This window comes from Schistocerca cancellata, chromosome 5 (genome assembly GCF_023864275.1).
Source record: "Schistocerca cancellata isolate TAMUIC-IGC-003103 chromosome 5, iqSchCanc2.1, whole genome shotgun sequence".
Lineage (NCBI taxonomy): Eukaryota > Metazoa > Arthropoda > Insecta > Orthoptera > Acrididae > Schistocerca > Schistocerca cancellata.
This window is the reverse complement of record NC_064630.1, coordinates 270,268,269-270,287,705: the sequence shown is the minus strand read 5'-3', so window position 1 is coordinate 270,287,705 and position 19,437 is coordinate 270,268,269. Positions and strand designations below refer to the sequence as shown.

At 38.2% G+C, this 19,437-nt stretch overlaps 1 protein-coding gene across 2 annotated transcripts in view; it reads left to right on the top strand.

The window, feature by feature from the left end:
• The window catches only part of LOC126187334 (uncharacterized), a 109,691-nt gene that overhangs the window by 6,060 nt on the left and 84,194 nt on the right, over positions 1-19,437 (top strand). For both annotated transcript variants that reach the window (XM_049928357.1, XM_049928356.1), the window contains exons 3-4: positions 1,321-1,368; positions 6,100-6,182. In XM_049928357.1, coding sequence (XP_049784314.1) covers positions 1,321-1,368; positions 6,100-6,182 — 131 coding nt within the window. The remainder of the gene's footprint in view (positions 1-1,320; positions 1,369-6,099; positions 6,183-19,437) is intronic.

Below are 19,437 nucleotides of genomic sequence, written 5' to 3'. Positions count from 1 at the left end.
GAATGTTTGTCCATAACAAGCAAGACATGGGAGTAGCAGATTCATCTCGAGCAAATATTTTTTCACTGCAGGACCAAACACTTCATTGATCCAATCACAAAAAAAGATTGTGTGTCACCCAAGCCTTGATGTTGGGCAGCTACATCACATTTAACCTGTTCTTCTGGATTTCACACTTCTTGAAGGCTCATGGTGTTCCTGAATGGTAAAAAAGCAGCAGAGCAGCAGTTCAATCTTCAGATCACCACATGTGTTGGCACAGAATATCAGTGTGAGGCGGTCATTCATTGGGTTGTGATCGGGCAATGCATTCTCCTCCGCTGTTATAAAGATACGCTTCTGCATTTTTTTCCATGATAGATTCATCTCGTCACAGCTAAAAACCTGTTGCAACAGATAACTCTCAGAACCTACGAGCATCTTGAAGTTGCTGATGAAGTTTTCTGCTGCCTTTGTGTCGTAGCTGGCAGCCTCCTGTGCCTCAAAATGCTGGAGATGCTACTAGTTCTTCTCTTAAACCTCTTGAACCACCCACGGCTTCCCTTAAACACTTCTTCGGCCTGCGATGATCCTAGCGTTGTCTTAATGAGGTCAGCGAAAATCATTCTCACCTTCTCATAAATGATCTCGTTAGCAGTGTCACCTTGCAATTGCTTTTCATTTATCCATATAAGGAGCAACCTTTTGACATTGTCCAGAATATGAAACCTTTGTTTACATACTCTTGTCACTTCCTTTGAAGCATCTGTATCCTTAATTGTCTCCATGTTCTTGAGGAGAATCGTGCAAATAGTTGATCTAGACCAGTTGTATGTTTGCACTAAATCAGCAACGCTCACACTACATTCACATTTTTCAATGCTTTTACGTTTCATTTCTAAGGTAATTTTCTTTCTTTTATGGTCATCTCCTTGCGGCTTTACCTTCGGGGACAAGTGAACACAAGATTTAAAAACGTGTGATCACAAGCTGCACTAAGGTGGTAGCAAAAAGAGCGCTAAACCCAGATTGCAGTACGTACTAAAGACATTGTTCATACGCTGCTGCCGATAATGAAAGATGTTCATATTGTTGAACGTTTCTCCCACTGGGCACGAACAGCTGGTGATGTCACAATAAATTATCATCACTCTTTAAGCGTGAAGCAAGTCTTTATGTGAATTGCGCGTTTTGAGAGGTGCTTATGAAGCTAGGTTCCACTGTAGTTCATTGATTTGACTACTCTCTCTTTTTCAACAACTGACCAAAGTATCCTAGTAAAAGTAACTATTACTATGTAAAAAAATAAAGTGTGTTAGTAATGTGTTTCAAATATTCCAGGGCCGCCTCCACCAAAGTGTAGAAGACAGACCAGAGTGTTAGAGAACAGTAAGTCCTTTAAAATAGCTATACACTTATTTTTTTAATAACATTATTTTTCTTTGCGGTTCGTACTTTTGAGAAGAATTTATACTCAGAATAGCAAACACTTTCTCTGTCAGTCTGGCTAAATACAGTAGCCATTGTTCACTATATCACTGAAATGAAGTATGCTGAAGGTAATAGAATCTGTGACTACCTGTCGATATCAAAAATCAATAAGAAAATCCTGTTTCAAGCTAAGGAATTTGCTAATGTTGAGAATGACTATTAAGGTGAACCACCTTTTGCATGCAGCTGTGGAATGTTCTTAAACTTCATATACATGTTGGATTTACTGGGACAAGTGGGATTTCTGTCTGAGTGGATTTGCCGTTTGTATCTGTTTGTTTGAGACCAGACTGATGTGAATATTCTCTGAACATTACTTTTTTACGCAAATCAATCAGTAAACTGTGTGTGACAACAGGCATACAGAAAAGGCAAAAATTATAATATTCGTAAAGAGGCACAGAGTTTTTATTAGAGTGTAAGACCCTATGCAATGAAAGCTCTCTCAACCACAGGTTTTCAGTTCACAACAAGCTCATGGAAATGGATCTGTCACATACTATTATCATAGTCGGAGCATTGTAGTAAATTTTGTGCTTCTTACAGTTGGTGAAAGCTAATGAATGCCCTTCTGCCTCATAAATACTAGTCTCTGCTGTTAATTCTGATACAGTTTGAGCAGAAAAGCTCGACTTATGGGCAATTATAAGACACCAGATTTGTATTAAGACTGAGTAGAGTTACACACCCATCCATTGATCAAAATTTAGATTTTCCATGGTGTCCCTGAATCATGTTGGCCAAATGTGAGATTGTTTATTTGTGAAGGACAGCAGATTTCCTTCTCCATCTTTTCCCAATCAAAGCTTGTGCTCTGTCTCTCAGTACCTCATCATTTACAAGACATTAAATCTCAATCATGTTTTCTTCTTCACAGGAGATAGTAAAATCTTCTGTGAAATATTCTCCTTGGTGCCCGTGTGACCCTTTCTCCAAGCAACGTTCAACATTGCCACAACTTAGGGTATTAAAGTGACTTCAGATGCAGACCAGATAAAAACTCAGTTGCGAAAAGTTGAGGAAGACCATGCACCAGCACTGAAGATTTATCATGTTGTAGACATGTAATGAGGTTTCTTCTGAACAAATGGTTAATAAAATGCATAGTTTTAGGATAGAAAACCATCATGTCAGGATTGAACAAATGTAAATAGGTGCACCTATCATTCTGAATTTAATTCTGTTTATGAAGAAACAGAGCACAGTAAATGTCAAATTTGTTGGACGATGCTAAAAACACTTTAAAAAATTCAAAATTAGATGTGTAGAAGGTGAAGTGTAATCTTAAAACCCTTTCCTACCATTATTTTACTGTAGATTACACATGCTTTCAGTTTTACATCCTTGGGACTAGACTACACCCACAACATTGGATCAGTGAAACCATAACAGGAAAACTATGCAAATGGTCCATGCAGAAAGTATTGAAGGCTTTTTATGCCCATAGGGTGTCATCATTATTAACTTTTTAGGAAATAGTAAAACCATAACTCTATCTATTTAAACAAAACTTTTCATTTGTTTGTATAGTGTGTTTAAACAGAAGAGAGCAAATTAGCATGCAAAAACTTGTTCTTGCTTCATAACATTGCACCCATTAACACATCAGCCATTACAGTGCCAAAAGCTAATTACTCAGGTTTCAAAACAGTTCTTGATCAACCTGCTCTCTAGATTTGGCCCCCACGTGACTTTTCTTTAACCTAAAAAATGGTTTAGAAGAATGAAAGTATCTACAAATGAAAATACTTTCATGCTGTAAACAAGTTTTATTCAGACTTTGAAATGAGTTTCATTAATAAGAGAATAAAAAAACTGGAGTCTTCATAGATCAAATGCATTGGTTTGTGTGTGTGTGTGTGTGTGTGTGTGTGTGTGTGTGTAATTGTTTTTGCTTAAATTTATTGCAGTTATAAACTAAATCTTTGAAGTAACATGGTTTTCAATTTTGACCATTAAAACAAATGATGTCAATTAATTCTTGTGTACAATAGCCTGCTGATGAATATTGACTCATTTATGAATAGTTAGTAGTCATAGAATCACAATATCCAGATCATAAGCACAATTAAATTTTTTTTTAATTGTTGAAGGCAGTGATTTGAAATCCAAAGCTAAATAATCTTCCAAGCCATAGGCAGAAGTGATCGTGTTTCTAAATAACTGTGTGTTTCATATTTAAGTACTGTAAAATATGTTTGTAATGTACAACTTAATGGGAGTTAGAACAGGGGGGGGGGGAAACTTTCCACATTTTCAGATTTTTATCTCATTATAAAATTTGCAATTTTCTGTATAAAATGATGTATATATCACTTATAAACTCACATGGGAAGTAATTTATTTATTTATTTTAAATATAATCTACACCGGTTGAAAATGTTAAAATTTTCACGTGCATTACTTCAAGATCTAATAAAATTGGTAATTTTTTATATAGAAGGCTGTGGATTGCTGTGTTATAAAGGTTAACACTGTTGGCCATGTCCAGAAGAGAATGCGCACTAGGTTGAGGAAGTTGAAACAAAGTTTGAGAGACAAGAAACTTTCTGTTGGTAAAACCATAAGAGGCAGGCTACAGGCAAAATGATTGATGAACCACATCAGTATTATGGGATGGCCATTAGAAGTAATACTGAGGATTTGTTGAAAGTTAAGCAAGCAGTATGGTCTACCTTCTTCCACATACTGTCAACTGATGAAAAACCAGTACACCACCTTTGCCCTTCTGGACCTGATTCAGGGTGCAATTACCGCAATGCTCAGTACTCAAACAGTTCATACATATAAACAGGCTATCCCAACAGCAGTAATGGATATCATAAAACCTATTTGCAGAGACATGGTAAATCCTGAATTACTGAAGAAGTGTCTGCATGGTCAGATTCAAAATCCCAATGAATTGTTCAGTAATCTTATATGGACTCTCTTACCAAAACGTGTTTTTGTTAGAATGATGACACTAGAGGGGGGGGGGGGGGGTGTTCAGTGATGTTTGTTGGGATGATGACACTAGAGGGGGGGGGGGGGGTGTCAGTGATGGCAACATTAGTAGGGCGAAAGAGCTACAGCATATGGGAATTACTCCTGGAACAACCTACTAAGGAGTCCAGAAGGAAGAAAAGAAGAAAAAACTTGGAAAAAGATCAAGAGAATGATATACAGTATGGTGCAGGATGCTTCTGACAAGGGAACCTCCCCATCGCACCCCCCTCAGATTTAGTTATAGGTTGGCAGAGTGGATAGGCCTTGAAAAACTCAACACAGATCAATCGAGAAAACAGGAAGAAGTTGTGTGGAACTATGAAAAAAATAAGCAAAATATACAAACTGAGTAGTCCATGTGCAAGATATGTAACTTTAAGGGTCATATGCAGCGAGGAATGCCGTGGTCCTGTGGTCAGCGTGAGCAACTACGGAACGAGAGGACCGTGGTTCAAGTCTGCCCTCGAGTGAAAATTTTAATTTTTTGTTTTTGGACAATTATTATCTGTTCGTCCAATGCGATCGCTTTTTTGGGAGTGATAATCACATCCACAAGAAAACCTAAATCAGGCAAGAAGAATCTTTGTACCCTTCGCCAAGTGTACAAGTTAGGGGGGTCGACAACAACTTACTGTCATGTGACGCACATGCCGTCACCAGTATCGTATAGAATATATCAGACGTGTTTTCCTGTGGAGGAATCAGATGACCTATGACCTTGCGATCAAATGTTTTCAGTTCCCATTGGAGAGGCATGTCCTTTCATCTACTAATCGCACGGTTTTGCGGTGCGGTCGCAAAACACAGACACGAAACTTATTACAGTGAACAGAGACATCAATGAACGAACGGACAGATCATAACTTTGCAAAAATAAAGTAAGTAAATTTTTCACTCTAGGGAAGGACCTCTCGTTCCGCAGCTGTTCACGCTAACCACGGGACCACGGCGCTCCTGAACTCCAGTTGTCCTTGGTGTTGCCTATGTTGCACAAGGACTACTCTGTGTGTATATTTTGCTTATTTTTTTCATAGTTCCACTCAGCTTCTTCCTGTTTTCTCGATTGATCTGTGTTCAGTTTTTCAAGGCCTATCCACTGTTCCAACTTACAACTAGATCTGATGGGGGTGCGATGGGGAGCTTCCCTTCTGAGTGTCGAAAAATAAAAAATTAAGCATATATTGAGTTACAGTGTTTTGAAACTTTAGAAGCCACTCCTAAAAATTTACATTTTTTGTTGCATTTTCCCTAAACTCAGAAACCACTTCGAGTAGAGTATTCAAATTTTCAGGGAGTAATATGACATATCCTGAGTCTACTGACCTAAAAGAAGAACATAATGTTATATATATTTAAAATTATTCAGGATAACATACAAAAAAGTACACAAAATTTTAACCGTGTAATTAAAAAATTGTATTTCCGAAAGTAGTGGCAGGAATGCCATTATTGTAGTTCAGTAGTCTCAGAGCATACAGTTTATTATCCCGTAAAAGTTTCACGTCAGTGGCTACAGTGACTCCTGAAATACATGGAAGCAAAGTCACTAAATTTAACATTGTCGGTATAGGGCGTTCCAACTCCCCTTAAGTTAAATTATGTATCAACAAATAGGTTTCAATTGAAAATAAATTTTATTTACAGATCGCAAGTCACCTGTAAAAAAGCAGAAGAAAGGCAGAGATAACCTAAATGCAAGGCCACTCACCAGGAGTGTATCAAAGCTGGTAAGTTTTTTTGTTGTGTTATAAAGTAACTCTTCTCTTTCACACACTCTCTTCTTCCATAGTTTTCTCCTCATCCCTCTCACTACAGCTATATGCTAAAGATATTTGGCAGCAAGATCACAATGGCCCTGACAAGGTAAGAATGATGTGTGAAGATATTCACTTAACAAGTGTGAATAGAAATGCAGGCAGGAATGCAGTGGTTAAGTCCCCATTCAGCTATACAGATTTAACTTTTCTGTTGTTTCCATAAATTACTTAAACAGATGCAAAGATGATTCCATTTAAAATAAGCCTTCTGATTGCCTTTCCGAATTTTTAGATACGTGTAACTTTACTTTGTAAAATTCCAAAACTCTTTGAGTAATGGCCATATGGCTTACAAGCCAGAAGTAGTTCTGCTGTCTCAAACGACGTCGTTGGTAGGAAATTGTACTGTAATCCTCCATCATTTACAAGGAAAGAGAACTGTTACCTTCCAGGAAGTACTTCTCAAATTTAGTAGTCATCATCCCTCACCCCATCCCTTCATTATTAGTGAGAAGGATTTTCAATGTTAGTTTGATGATTAGCAGTATTTGTCACTTTGTGTTTGACATTGAATGAAGGGGAGTGCAAGAGCAAGGTTGTAAGTTTTCTACCAGGCACAAAGTATTTTATCAAAGCTCATTATTCTAGCTAATCTGAACAAAAAACACTCAAAATTACTTTATAAACCCATATCAACAAAATTATGTTATAGATACTTGGCATTTGACTTTCACTGTTACATAACATCTACAAAACAAATTTTCATTTGTACCATCACCATTCTTTGCTAAGTGAAGAGAATTTCTCCTTGTCTAATATTAATCCTGCATTGATTATTGGACACCGCTGCAGATAGTTATTAGACGGCAAAGCGAACTGGTTATCTGGCCAGGGTTGCAGCAGTATCGTGTTTACGCGAAAGAGCAGGGAGGTAAGGGGTAGCAATAGAGTATACTCCAGTACTCGTCTAAGTGGATTACTACAATGCACTATAGGCCTTCATGCGTCAGTTGATGAAGTGCTTGTTTAGAACAAAAATGGAACATACAGTGTACTCACCTTTGCTGTTGACATTTCGCTTCCAGTATCCGTAAATCTTTCTTCCCCAATGATGTCACTGTTTTTCACAGTAGTGTCTATTGATTCTTCATCTGCTGTTTCATTTGCGAATGATAATGCTGACTCCTTGTTAGAATTTGTGCCAACCGTTTATATAATGTTTTGTTCCTTTGTCCATCATAGTATCTCCCCTCCAGTAGTGATCACACACTTTTTTGGCGTGATAACATAGTATTTCAAGTCTTCTAATGCCGCAACAACAGTTAAAACTATTATCAGATCAGCAAAAGCAAAGTGACTACATGGTGTAGTGGTTAGTGTTTTTCACCAGTATTGACAGCATTCCAGGTTTGATTCCGAGCAACCAATGCAAATATTTTTCTGATGGAAAGGTTGTGCCCTTGTGAGGGTAATTGAAAAGCTATGTTAATATAAAAGTAGGGAAACTGACGTACAAGTCACCGAAGTATCAGTGTGTTGAAAGGCTTGCACAAGATGGGTTGACACATGATGATTATTTATAAGCAGCAAAAGTGTCAGCCATTATTGTTTTGGGTTAGAGAGCAAGATGCTTGACATATTACAACTACTGATCTGATTCTCCCCAAATTCCAGACCAGTTGTATAGGGTTTAGATCTAGATGGTATATCAGCAGTAGGTGAGGAGCCATTTTGTTGTAAAAGTTTGTCAGTGAAATAAAGTAGAGAAGGTTGGTGCTCCTTTGCAAAAAGCTTAACTTTCTTTTTCTCTACATATTTTTAATTTTTTTTCTGTCCATTTTACATGATAGTCCAAAGCTTTCCTGTTATTCTACATTTAATTACTTGTTTATTGGGGGCACCTTTTAAAATCAGAGCTTTTTTAGAGTTTCTTTGTTAGCCTGTAAGTCCAGTTCTCTATTACAAGACCTGTGAAGTTTTTGCAGATACGTTTTTCTTTATAATGTTCATAATATCACAGAAATTGTTGTCTGATAATACATTTTTCTACGTCCTTAACGAAATGTGTGTTTTATGCCTCTTACTTATCCTCAAATTCTGCTCCACTTGGCATCGTGTCCCCCCTCCTGTAATTTTCACACCATTGACTTACTTGCCAACATTTACTTGCAACTTCCATCACCTATCACACCTTTCTCATTTCCATTGTCACTAAAACTAATGGTGTTAACAGAAAGTTGTTGCAACTTCCTGTTTTTTCCACAGTCGCCTATTGTTACTATTCACGCTCACATTGTGAATTAACAATGTGTGCTACTTTGTATTTAGAAAGTAACTGTGCCTCGTCACATGACAAAGTTAGATCTGACTACAGACGAGATACCAGTTCGCTTTGCCGAGTAATGCACAAGAAGTTTTTCTACATGTGTGTTTTCTTTGCGTTTGAGAAGATCAAAGTTGCTACTGGAAGACAGTGTTCTCTGGCAGCCAGATGTATGGAACTCTGGTGATGACTTCCTTTAATTTTTTTATTTTTTCCATTTTTTATTTTTAGTTAGGTTTTTTGTTGTTTTTTATTTCACCAAGCTTCCTCTTCTCACATAATTTTAGTTATCAAGTTGGTGATGTCTCATCTGACTGCTTCGAACAAGAGAACTGTGCCCATCAAGGTAGTGTGATGATGTTTGCAATAGCTGCAAGTAGTAGTACTACATCCACGGTAAGTGGACTTCTTTAGTGTTCTTTACTTGTCATCAACTTTTTTAGTGTTTAGTCCTTCATGCCTTGCAGCATGACCACACCATTTGTTGGAGTGGCCAGACAATACTGGTTTTCAGTTTTCAATTGAAAAGTCTGCCACTTATCCCCTACGTATATTCTTAATGTGTTATTTACAACCTGCCTGAACTTTGAAAGACCTGTTATAAATTTTAAAAATTAACTTCAGTTTTCAGTCCTTGTTTTTGCTTAGAATCTATTATTTCTTCCTCAAGGCACTTTGTCCCTGAAGCATTTAGTATTTTAAAATGTGCGATTTATAGAACATGAGAGCAGACCAAGATTGTCTGCACTGGGGTTAGTGAATCTCCAGTTCACAAACTTACAAACTGTACTGCACACATATAGTCTAGGTGCTTGCATACTGTATCATTGTTCTTCTACCCATCTAACATTTTTTCAGTAATCATTTATAAGCAGCGATATCATGTGGGATTTATCCTTAAGAGCTGTCTTTTTAGATATGTGTGAGGTGAATGTCATACGTTACACCAAAGTTGCAGTCAATCACCATCTTGTCAATTAGAAGATCTTGTCAATTAGAAGAAAACAGTTGTTTTTGAGGTGAGAAATTTTAGAAAATAAATCACATAACCCTAGCAGCCTGCCTCTGAATTGCTTCAGTGTCTTCCATTAATCTGACCAGATGATGATTCCATGGAAGAGCTACGCTTTCCCTAAATTCTCTCAATAAAACTAAGTTGGGCATTCGTCTTCCCTACTGCCAACCAGACCTCATTAAAATATCACTTTGCATTGTGATGCCTAAATATGTAATTGAAGTGACTGTCAAGTTGCAGCCTACTAATGCTGTATTTGAATGTGCACGGCTGTTTTCAATACACACCTGCATTTACTTTGATTTTGCTACATTTAGAGCTGACATTCATCACACCAACTAGAAATTTTGTCATCTTGCATATCCCTACAGTCACCCAACAGTGACACTTTCCTGCACACCACAGCATCATCAGAAAACAACTGTAAATTGCTGTTCAGCCTGTCCACCAGGTCATTTATATATGCAGAGAATAAAAGTGGTCCTATCACACTTACCAGAGAGACTTCTAACAATACCCTTGTCCCTGACAATACTCTCGTCTTTGATGAACACTTGCCATTGAGGACTGCATACTGGGTTCTATTACTTATAAGGTGGTGGAGCCACTCGCAAATCTGTGAACCTAAACCACATGCTCAGACTTTTGTCTACAATGCACAGTGGGATGCCACGTCGAATGCTTTCCGGAAATAGAGTAATATGGAATCAGCCTGTTGTCCATTTGAGAAAAGGGCAAGCCGAGTTTAGCACAAGCGATGTTTTCTAAATCAGTGCTGATTTGTGGACAGAAGAGTTTCTGTCTCAAGGAAATTCCTCAGCATTTTCCAAATTTGATTATTAGATCACAGAGGGCCAGTTCCACCCTTAATCCACTAGGCCCATACACTACTGGAGTGTGATTTACAATTGGTGTAAACTTTGCCCGTAATCCCTCTGTGTCCCTCATACAGTAGCTAAATGATGTCCATTCATTTTCTAAGTGGGGTGCTAACAACTTCTTACCTGATTTTTCTAACATAAACTCGCTCTTGGCCTTCTTGGCAGATTTATTAACTTTGGTAACGATCATCTTTATGACGATGACGTGATTTCTAAGTCCTGTTACTATACTGATACTGTTGATAAGGTCTGACCTGTTTGTGGCTACAAGGTCTAAAATATTCCTGTTGCATGTGAGTTGCCTAACTAGTTGTTCAAGTTAGTTTTTGGAAAATGCGTTCAGAAGTCAGACTAATTGCCGTTGACGTTCCAGTCTATATTGGTAGGTTAAAGTCACCTCCAATTAAAACTGCAAGATCTGGGTATTGCCCAATACGGGGCATAGGTGTGTGTGTGTGTGTGTGTGTGTGTGTGTGTGCGGGCCCCTGTTGATGTGCAAGATACACATATCTGGGCCCTTGTGTAATTGGAAGATTTTGATGTGTTGCAAAGTGGGTGGCTTGTCCACTTTTAGTTTGGTGATCAGCAGTACACATATATCTGCTGTAGTGAGCTTTTTCTGGAATACCATTTTGTTATGTCACATCTGAAATAAATCTGTCTCCTTCCTCCCCTTTATATATACTTACGGCACTGGAGTCATATTCAGAAGGAAAAGAGTTGAAATCTATCCAGCCATACTACAGGTTTAGGTTTCCCATGGTTTCTCAAAATCACTGAAGTCAAATGCTGATATAGTTCATGTGATATGGACAAGCCACTACACCTTTGATTTTGTTAGGTGTCTGCTGTGATGGTTCCTGATATGGACTCGAAATGATGGCCTTGCTAGTTCATTGTGTATAATTTCCTTTATCTATCTGTGCTTGTTCCCTGTGTACAATGATTTCATTATTAATCATCTTTCCTTCCCCTTCCATCCTTCCTTTCTTATCATAAGTTTCACAAAGTAACTAAGTACCAGATGATATTTGTGTGCTTCTGGGGGAGGGGTTAGGAATGTTGTATATGTACAATGAAAACTGTTCAACATTACACAATAGCGGTCCAGACAAAATACTGTGTGACTTCATTCCCCTTTTGTTTTTAACACACAACAACAATCATTAAACAAGAAAAGAATTTTTTTCTAGAGTGAAGAAATATACCCGATTTCTGTAGTCATGACATCACCTAGATTTATCAGCCCACTCCCTTTTTTACTTGTTTGTAGAACTCAATAACAAGTATTGCAGAAATTACATTTACTACAGTGTGAGCAATGTGTGGAGCAATTTTCTGACATGTGCTTGTCAGAAAAAAAAAACATACACCATTAAAAGAAGTTTGTGTTTATACAAACAAGGATTGGACGAAACTATGGAAACACTGCGAAAAATGCATGAATGCAAACGTGGGCAAATTGTGGGTGCTCTTATGGTGGGTGCTTTTGTAATCAAAGTATCCGAAGTGTTTGGTGTTTCAAGAGGTGTTGTTTGAAACATTTATATGGCATACAAGGAAAGTGAAAATTTATAATATGCTAAATCACAGTGTAGATGAAAATGTGTACATTGAATAATGGTGGCAGAGTGTCATTGTAAAGGATTGTGGCAAAAAAATAAGAGAACACAAAAGTCATCGTGGAACTGATGCCGCACTCATGAACTGTCTCTTGGTCGGATGAGTCTCAGTAAGAACCGTTTCCAACTTCCAGCTAAGTTTATGTCCTGAGAGTGAAACATGACGGGAGTTCGGTGATGATTTGGGCAGCCATATTGTGGTATTCCACGGGCCCCATGGTTACTCTGTAAGGTCACATTACAGCCAAGGATTATGTGACCCTTTTTTCTGATCCAGTCCATCCCATGGTACAGTGTTTGTTCCCCAGTGGTCACTCTGTTTTCCAAGATGACAGGGTCCATGTTCATACAGCTCACATTGTCCAGGACTGATTTTGTGAGACTTTGTGGGCTGCTTTGGAGAGAAGGGTGCACGATTGCTTTCCACCTCAGTCATCGTTACCTGAACTTGCCACTATTTTTCAATATGAATTGTATAATATTTCCTTGAAAAACAAATCAGGGCGAGGCAACTAGAAACTGTTTTGAATGCCAGGGCTTTTCCTTTACTATAATAGGCATGATACTGTGTTATGTTTTTGGTGTTTCATATTTTTGTTTCACTCCTGTATGTGTTCCAATATCCACAGATCTATCGAAATTATTTATGATATGCGTGTTTTTATTGATTGTGTGTATTAAAAATTACCCAAAGACATTCTGCATAGAACTAAATGTTTCGTGCAGCATTAACAAAAACCATATTCCGTGCGAATGCAGCTTTATTGTAATACACTGAAAGGACAAACTATTTTCATTGGATTATGACAATGAAGATTATATTTCCTACCCTATTAAAACATCACTTTTGCCTTTTTGCCCCCCCCCCCCCCCCCCATACACACACACACACACACACACACACACACACACACACACACACACACACACACACACTGATTTGGAGAGTCCCACAATGATTTCCTCTCTTGTGCCAATTACGTAATTTTAGAGGAGCACCTACACCCAACGTCCTCAAGTATCTGTTGTATGCATTTTAATGTTTATCTACCCCTACAATTTTTGCTCTCCACAGCAGTTATTTCATGTTGTGTTATCACCCTATCCCTTCTTCTAGTTCACACTTCCCAATTATTCAGTTGCTTGCCAGTTCTATTGAGAACACCTCATTTATTTCGTATTAGTACACTTCATGTTTAAATACCCTTGCGTTACACCACATCTGAAACAAATCCCCCCCCTCCCTCCCTCCCTCCCTCCCTCCCTCCCTCCCTCCCCCCCTTTCTCTCTCTCTCTCTCTCTCTCTCTCTCTCTCTCTCTCTCTCTAGTCCGTAGTGAAAGGATGAATGCTTTACTCAGACACACATCTTGGAAATTTCTTTGTCAAGTTAAGTCCTTTGTTTGATATTAATTGAGTTCTTTTGATAAGGAGTGCTATCTTTGCATTCAATAGTGCTATGTGTCATATCTTCCTTTCATGGTCTGGCATGCACATTTTGCTTCCATGGTAGCAGAATTTCTTCACTTGGTTTATTACATGCTGCCAATTATTCTGGTACCTTACTGTGCTTGGTCCAAGTATACCCCCTCCCATGCTGATTTTAGAACACTGTATTTGCTATCACTTGCTGAAATTTATTGCTTAACTTATGCTCTTATTGGTGAATCTATATTCTATCTAACTTTCCCATATGTACCTTCCGTAACTTAAAAGAGTTCTAGTCCCCATGATTTTTAGGTTTCCAGTCCCTTCTATATATTGAGTAAATTTTTCAGTTCCCTCATATAATCTCTCTGCTGTGCCATTTTTTGCTTGTAACATCGGCATGCATACCTGAACCTTAGTTATCTTTTGAATCTGATGAGAATAATCCTGAACTACTCACAGTAATTCATTTTCTGCCCCACCTTCCTGTTTGTAACAAATCCTGTTCATGTTGTATGACTTCTCTCTGCTGTTGATACTGTCCTATATTTGCCATGCCAGTGATATGTATCTTTACACGTTTCACTCCACTGACTGACTGCTGCACCTATGATCAGTCTTTGCATTTCACTTTAATTTTCTAGCATCCCTATCACATTCAGGCTTGACATTCCGTGCTGACTCATGGAATATTACCCTTTCACTGGTTTGTCACTTTATGTGTTTGTAATGCAGTGGATACAATTACATTTTGCATCCTTGTCCAATGGATCATTGCTTATTCTTCTCATTTAAGGGCAGTTCCCCAACTTCAATGGCAAGAGGGTATCGTGAACATGTATCTGCCCTCTTTTTGACAAGGCCACTGGCAGAAAGGGGGAAAACTCCTTATATTGGCTGTCTTCAGCCACAATAGGTAATAGGTTTTGCTCAGAATCTTAAGCAGTGGCTGGGATCAAATCCAGGACTTCTGGATGAATGCAAGATTCGTGCCACTAGATTGTGGCTTTAGGTAACAAGCTCAGTCTTCTTTACGTGCCTTTGAACTGCCCAGGGACTCAGGTATGCGGTAGGTAGTTCTACTTCTATATCCATTATTTGTTTTCCACCAGGACCTTAAACCTTTTAGGTGTAAGAATGCAACTAGATAACTGTGCTTGATGTGCATAGCTTCACCAGAGAAAACAACTGAATGTCACTTGCATGAAGAAAAACAAGAAACAGATAGCAAAAAAATTTTTACATCTTTGTTTCATTCGTCTTTATTTCATCCAAGTCATAGTTCATTTATGTGTGGGGAAACTATATTGCCTTTGCTCCAAAAGTCAACACGTGTATACTTGTATGGCTCAGTCAATCATTAAGACGTTCAACATGCGTTACAAGTGCTAAGCTATCATAATGATGTAGTCAAATAATGTAAACTGTAAGACACAATAATCTGCAAGCAGCAGTCTTGACTTTATCTGTTTTTCCTTGTATTATTTCCTTTGCATCAATTTCTCCACTATTTGCTTTTGCTCTTATTTGTTTGTGCCCAGTAGAGATTAATTGAATGTATATTTAATTGTAGTTCGATTTTTATTTCCATTTTTTTATGTATACTTCCAAGGGTTTCCCCTGCTTTTTCAGCTATGTGCCACATTTTACAGCCCTTCCCCTTTTCCTGTAGATTCCAACTATTTGACTGTTGCTGATATCTCCGGTCATATGTGTGGATAAAAACGTACAAAGGTTGGTTTGAACCTGGATTTGTTGGTCAGGGTCCTATTAGAGGTGATATGCTGTTTGTTTCCTCCAACCTTTGAATTGACTTACCTAGCCAGTTCTAGGGGGACAAATATTTTAATGTGGAGTCTGAATCGTGGTGCATTTCTACTATCCATGGCTATGTTAGTGAATAATGCAAAAAAAGAACACACTTTTTGGTTATGTTTCAGGGCAATGTAAATATCATAATAAAAAGGATAGTTTGGTACTCTCCATATAGTGGATATGTTCATTCTTAGATAGGCACAACAGAAAGACTGATCAGCCAATTGATCATTGCTTATTCTTCTCATTTATGGGCAGTTCCCCAACTGCAGTGGCAAGAGGATATCGTGAACATGTATCTGCCCTCTTTCTGACAAGGCCACTGGCAGAAAGGGGGAAAATTGCTTATATTGGCTGTCTTCAGCCACAATAGGTAGTGAATAATGCAAAAAAAACACACTTTTTGGTTATGTTTCAGGGAAATGTAAATATTACAATAAAAAGGATAGTTTGGTACTCACCGTATAGTGGATATGTTCATTCTTAGACAGACACAACAAAAAGACTGCTAAACAAGTAAGCTTTCGGCCAAAAGACCATCTGAATTAGACAGCATACACATATTCATGCAAACACAACTCCAACTGTCTATGGCTGCTGAGGGCAGACTGGATTTTCCATTGTTTGATATTACAATGATTATTGGTTTGTATTACACATCATTGATGATGATGATGATGATGATGATGATGGTTAAAGCTACCATAAGGGTCTCCTGCAATATGGCTTCCATTGAAGTCTTTGCTTCATGGTCTGATTCCTGTTCATCACATGTTGCTGCTGTTGGTGCGGTCTTCAGCCTGAAGTCTAGTGTGATGCAGCTCTTCTCTGTCCTGTGCAAGTCTCTTCATCTCGGAATAGCTACTGCAACCTACATATCTCTGAATCTGCTTAATGTATTCATCTCTTGGTCTCCCTCTATGATTTTTTGCCGTCTCTCCCCTCCCCTCCCCTCCCTCCCTCCCTCCAATACCAAACTCATGATTCCTTGATGTCTCTGAGAATGTGTTCTATCAACCGATCCCTTTTTCTAGTCTAGTTGTGCAGTAAATTTCTTTTCTCTGCAATTTTATTCAGTACACACTCGTTAGTTATGTGATCTACCCATCTTCAGCAGTCTCCTGTAGCATCACATTTCAAAAGCTTCTATTCTCTTCTTATCTAAGCTGCTTATCATCCATGTTTCACTCACATACAAGGCTACATTCCTTATAAATATTTTCAGAAAAAACTCCTAACACTTAAGCCTATTTTCTATGTCAGCAAATTTCTCTTCTTCAGAAACACTTTTCTTGTCGTTGCCAGTCAGAATTTTATATCCTCTCTACTTTGACCATCATCAGCTATTCTGCTGCTCAAGTAGGAAAACTCATCTACTGTCAGTGTTTCATTTCCTAATCTAATTCCCTCAGCACCACCTGATCTTAATTCAACTATATTCCATTATCCATGTTCCACTTTTGATGATGATCATATTATTTCTTGCTATCTATTCTGTTCAACTGCTTTACCAAGTCCTTTGCTGTCTCTGACAGAATTACAATGTTATTGAGGAAACTCAAAAGTTTTTAGTTCTTCTCTCTGGGCGTTAATTTCTACGCTAACCGTTTCTTTGGTTTTCTTCACTGCTTGCTCAGTATACAGATTGAATAACATCAGGAATAGACTACAACCCTCTGTCTCAGTCCCTTCTCAACTGATGCTTCCCTTTCAAGCCCCTCTACTTTATAACTGCTGTCTGGCTCCTGTACAAGTTGTAAATACCCTTTTGCTTGCTTTATTTTTCCGCTGCTACCTTCAGAATTTCAAAGAGTGTGTTCTAGTCAACATTGTCAAAAGCTTACTCCTAAGAATACAAATGCTATAAATGTAAGTTTGCCTTTCCATAACTTATCTTCAAAGATAAGTCGTAAGGTCTTCTTTGCCTTTTTTGCCCCCAGGTTCTTTATAATCCAAAAGGATCTTCCTCGAGGCTAGCTTTGATTTGTGTTAGTATTTTGCAACCATGACATATTAAACTGATAGTCCAGTAATTTTCACATCTGTCAGCACCTGCTCTCTTTGGAATTGGAATTATTATATTGTCTTGAAGTTAGGATATTTTGCCTGTCTCGTACACCTTGCATGCCAGACAGAAGAGTTATGCTCTGGCTGGCTCTCCAAGGCTATTGGTAGTTACAATGGAATATCATATACACCCGTCACCTTGTTTTGACTTATTTTCCACAAGAAATGCACAAAATCCCTTTCATCTAATTGCAATAGAAAGAATGTGTCCATAATAACACTGGATGTGTTGTATTAAAATGTGGCTATAGCTGGCGTTTACGTTTTATCAGTGGAATGTAAATTAAAAGATCTGACTTCAGCAGACAAATATTTAGGCCAGGAACAGTCATCATGCTAGATCTCTCAAGTACCAATTGGGTTAAAAGGATTTGCGAAAATGTAATATCCACAGATTTGCATAAAAGAACTGCAGACATAGATAAGGCACTTGCAGGTGCTGGCTCTCAGTTCTCATATCTGGAGGAAGACCTCTGTAACATTGGAAATGAAGCTCAAAAACCATGCAACACTTCTTTTCCCAAAAATGAGTTAAGATTATGTAATTTATTCATCTAGAAAGGATGGTAAAAGATTGTGTACTATCTGTGAAATAAGTACAGTTCTGTAAGTTAATATTGTTTTCTTGCAACAGTTGGCAGTATGATATGCCAATAGATGACATGACACACAAAGAAATTTGTAAATTTCAATTACAGATCATTTATTTGGTCATGGGTGCATTTAAACTACTAAATGTTATGGAAATGTGTAAGTAGTATTCAAAACATAATTGTCTCCCTGCAGTTGTTTCTCTTCTGTAATGGCGATACTTGTGCCAGGGAACTACTGCTGTGTTTGTCTTACCTTAAGTGAAAACAGAAATACTTGGTACTACGCTGCTCGAATGCTTAAACTGTAATTGCTCGTCTGTGTGAACGATGCTGACCAAGATGCATTCTTTTTTGGCTGCCTGATAATATTTAAACTAAACTTACAAATGAAAGTAACATTGTATGATGCGTCACTACCTAACCACGTAGCTCAATACATAGAAAGAACTGCTATAGTATAGTACAGAAGGTAACTGGCAGAGATATGCAGTTAGACGAAAGGGGGGGGGGGGAATTATTCAAAGAAAATAATTACACTGAAATTGCTGTCATCTGTGATGGCCCCCTGGGCATAGAAAAAGTTGGAACATGGTCCTTAGGAGTGTGTGTGATCACCATGAACAACAGTATAAGTTCTGCAACTTTCTCCCATGCTAGCCACACAGTTGGTAAGGAGTCCTGGTTGTAGGGTCTTCATTCCTCCTCCAGCATGAATGACAATCTGTGAGTGATGATTGGTATAAGGGGGTGTGCTGCAATATGTCTCCCAAACACATCCCACATGTGCTTGATAGATCTAAGCTGGGGGAACAGACAGACCAGTCCATTCACCAACTATCCTCACATTCCAGGAGCTCCTCTACATTCGCTATTGTCATTCATAAAAAAAGCCAGGGCCAAATGCATTCCTGAAAAAATGATCGTGAGGAGGGAGTATAGCGTCACATGAACATTGACCAGTGAGTGTAACTAGAGGTCAGTATGTCCATGCAACATCATGCCTCCACACACCTAACACCTGGATTCCCAAAACAATCTTATTCAACAACGAACCATCACATGACGGGAGCTGAGAACACGTAATGCATCCAGGAACATTGTTGAATAAGATCGTTTCGGTGGTCCAGGTGTTATGTTGTGGGAAGACATAACATTACGTAGGCGTACTGTGCTCCAAATCTTTGACCACAGTGCACTCACTTGTCATGTCAACATTATTGTGACGCAGTGTTCCTTCCCTGCGTGCATTTTTTCAGGGGTATTTGGCCCCAACTTTATTTTTATAGATGACAATGAGTGACCGCATCAAACAGCACAGATTGCTCATGAAGATGATATGGGATTTCAATTGGATTTCATTTTGAACTCTCTATTTATAAGAATGAAAAGTTAGGAGTTATGTGAAAATATTGTAACTCCCACTGGCGGTAAACAAAAATTTAAACATTTTGAGGGCTCTAATAGTGATTTAGAAATTGTACAT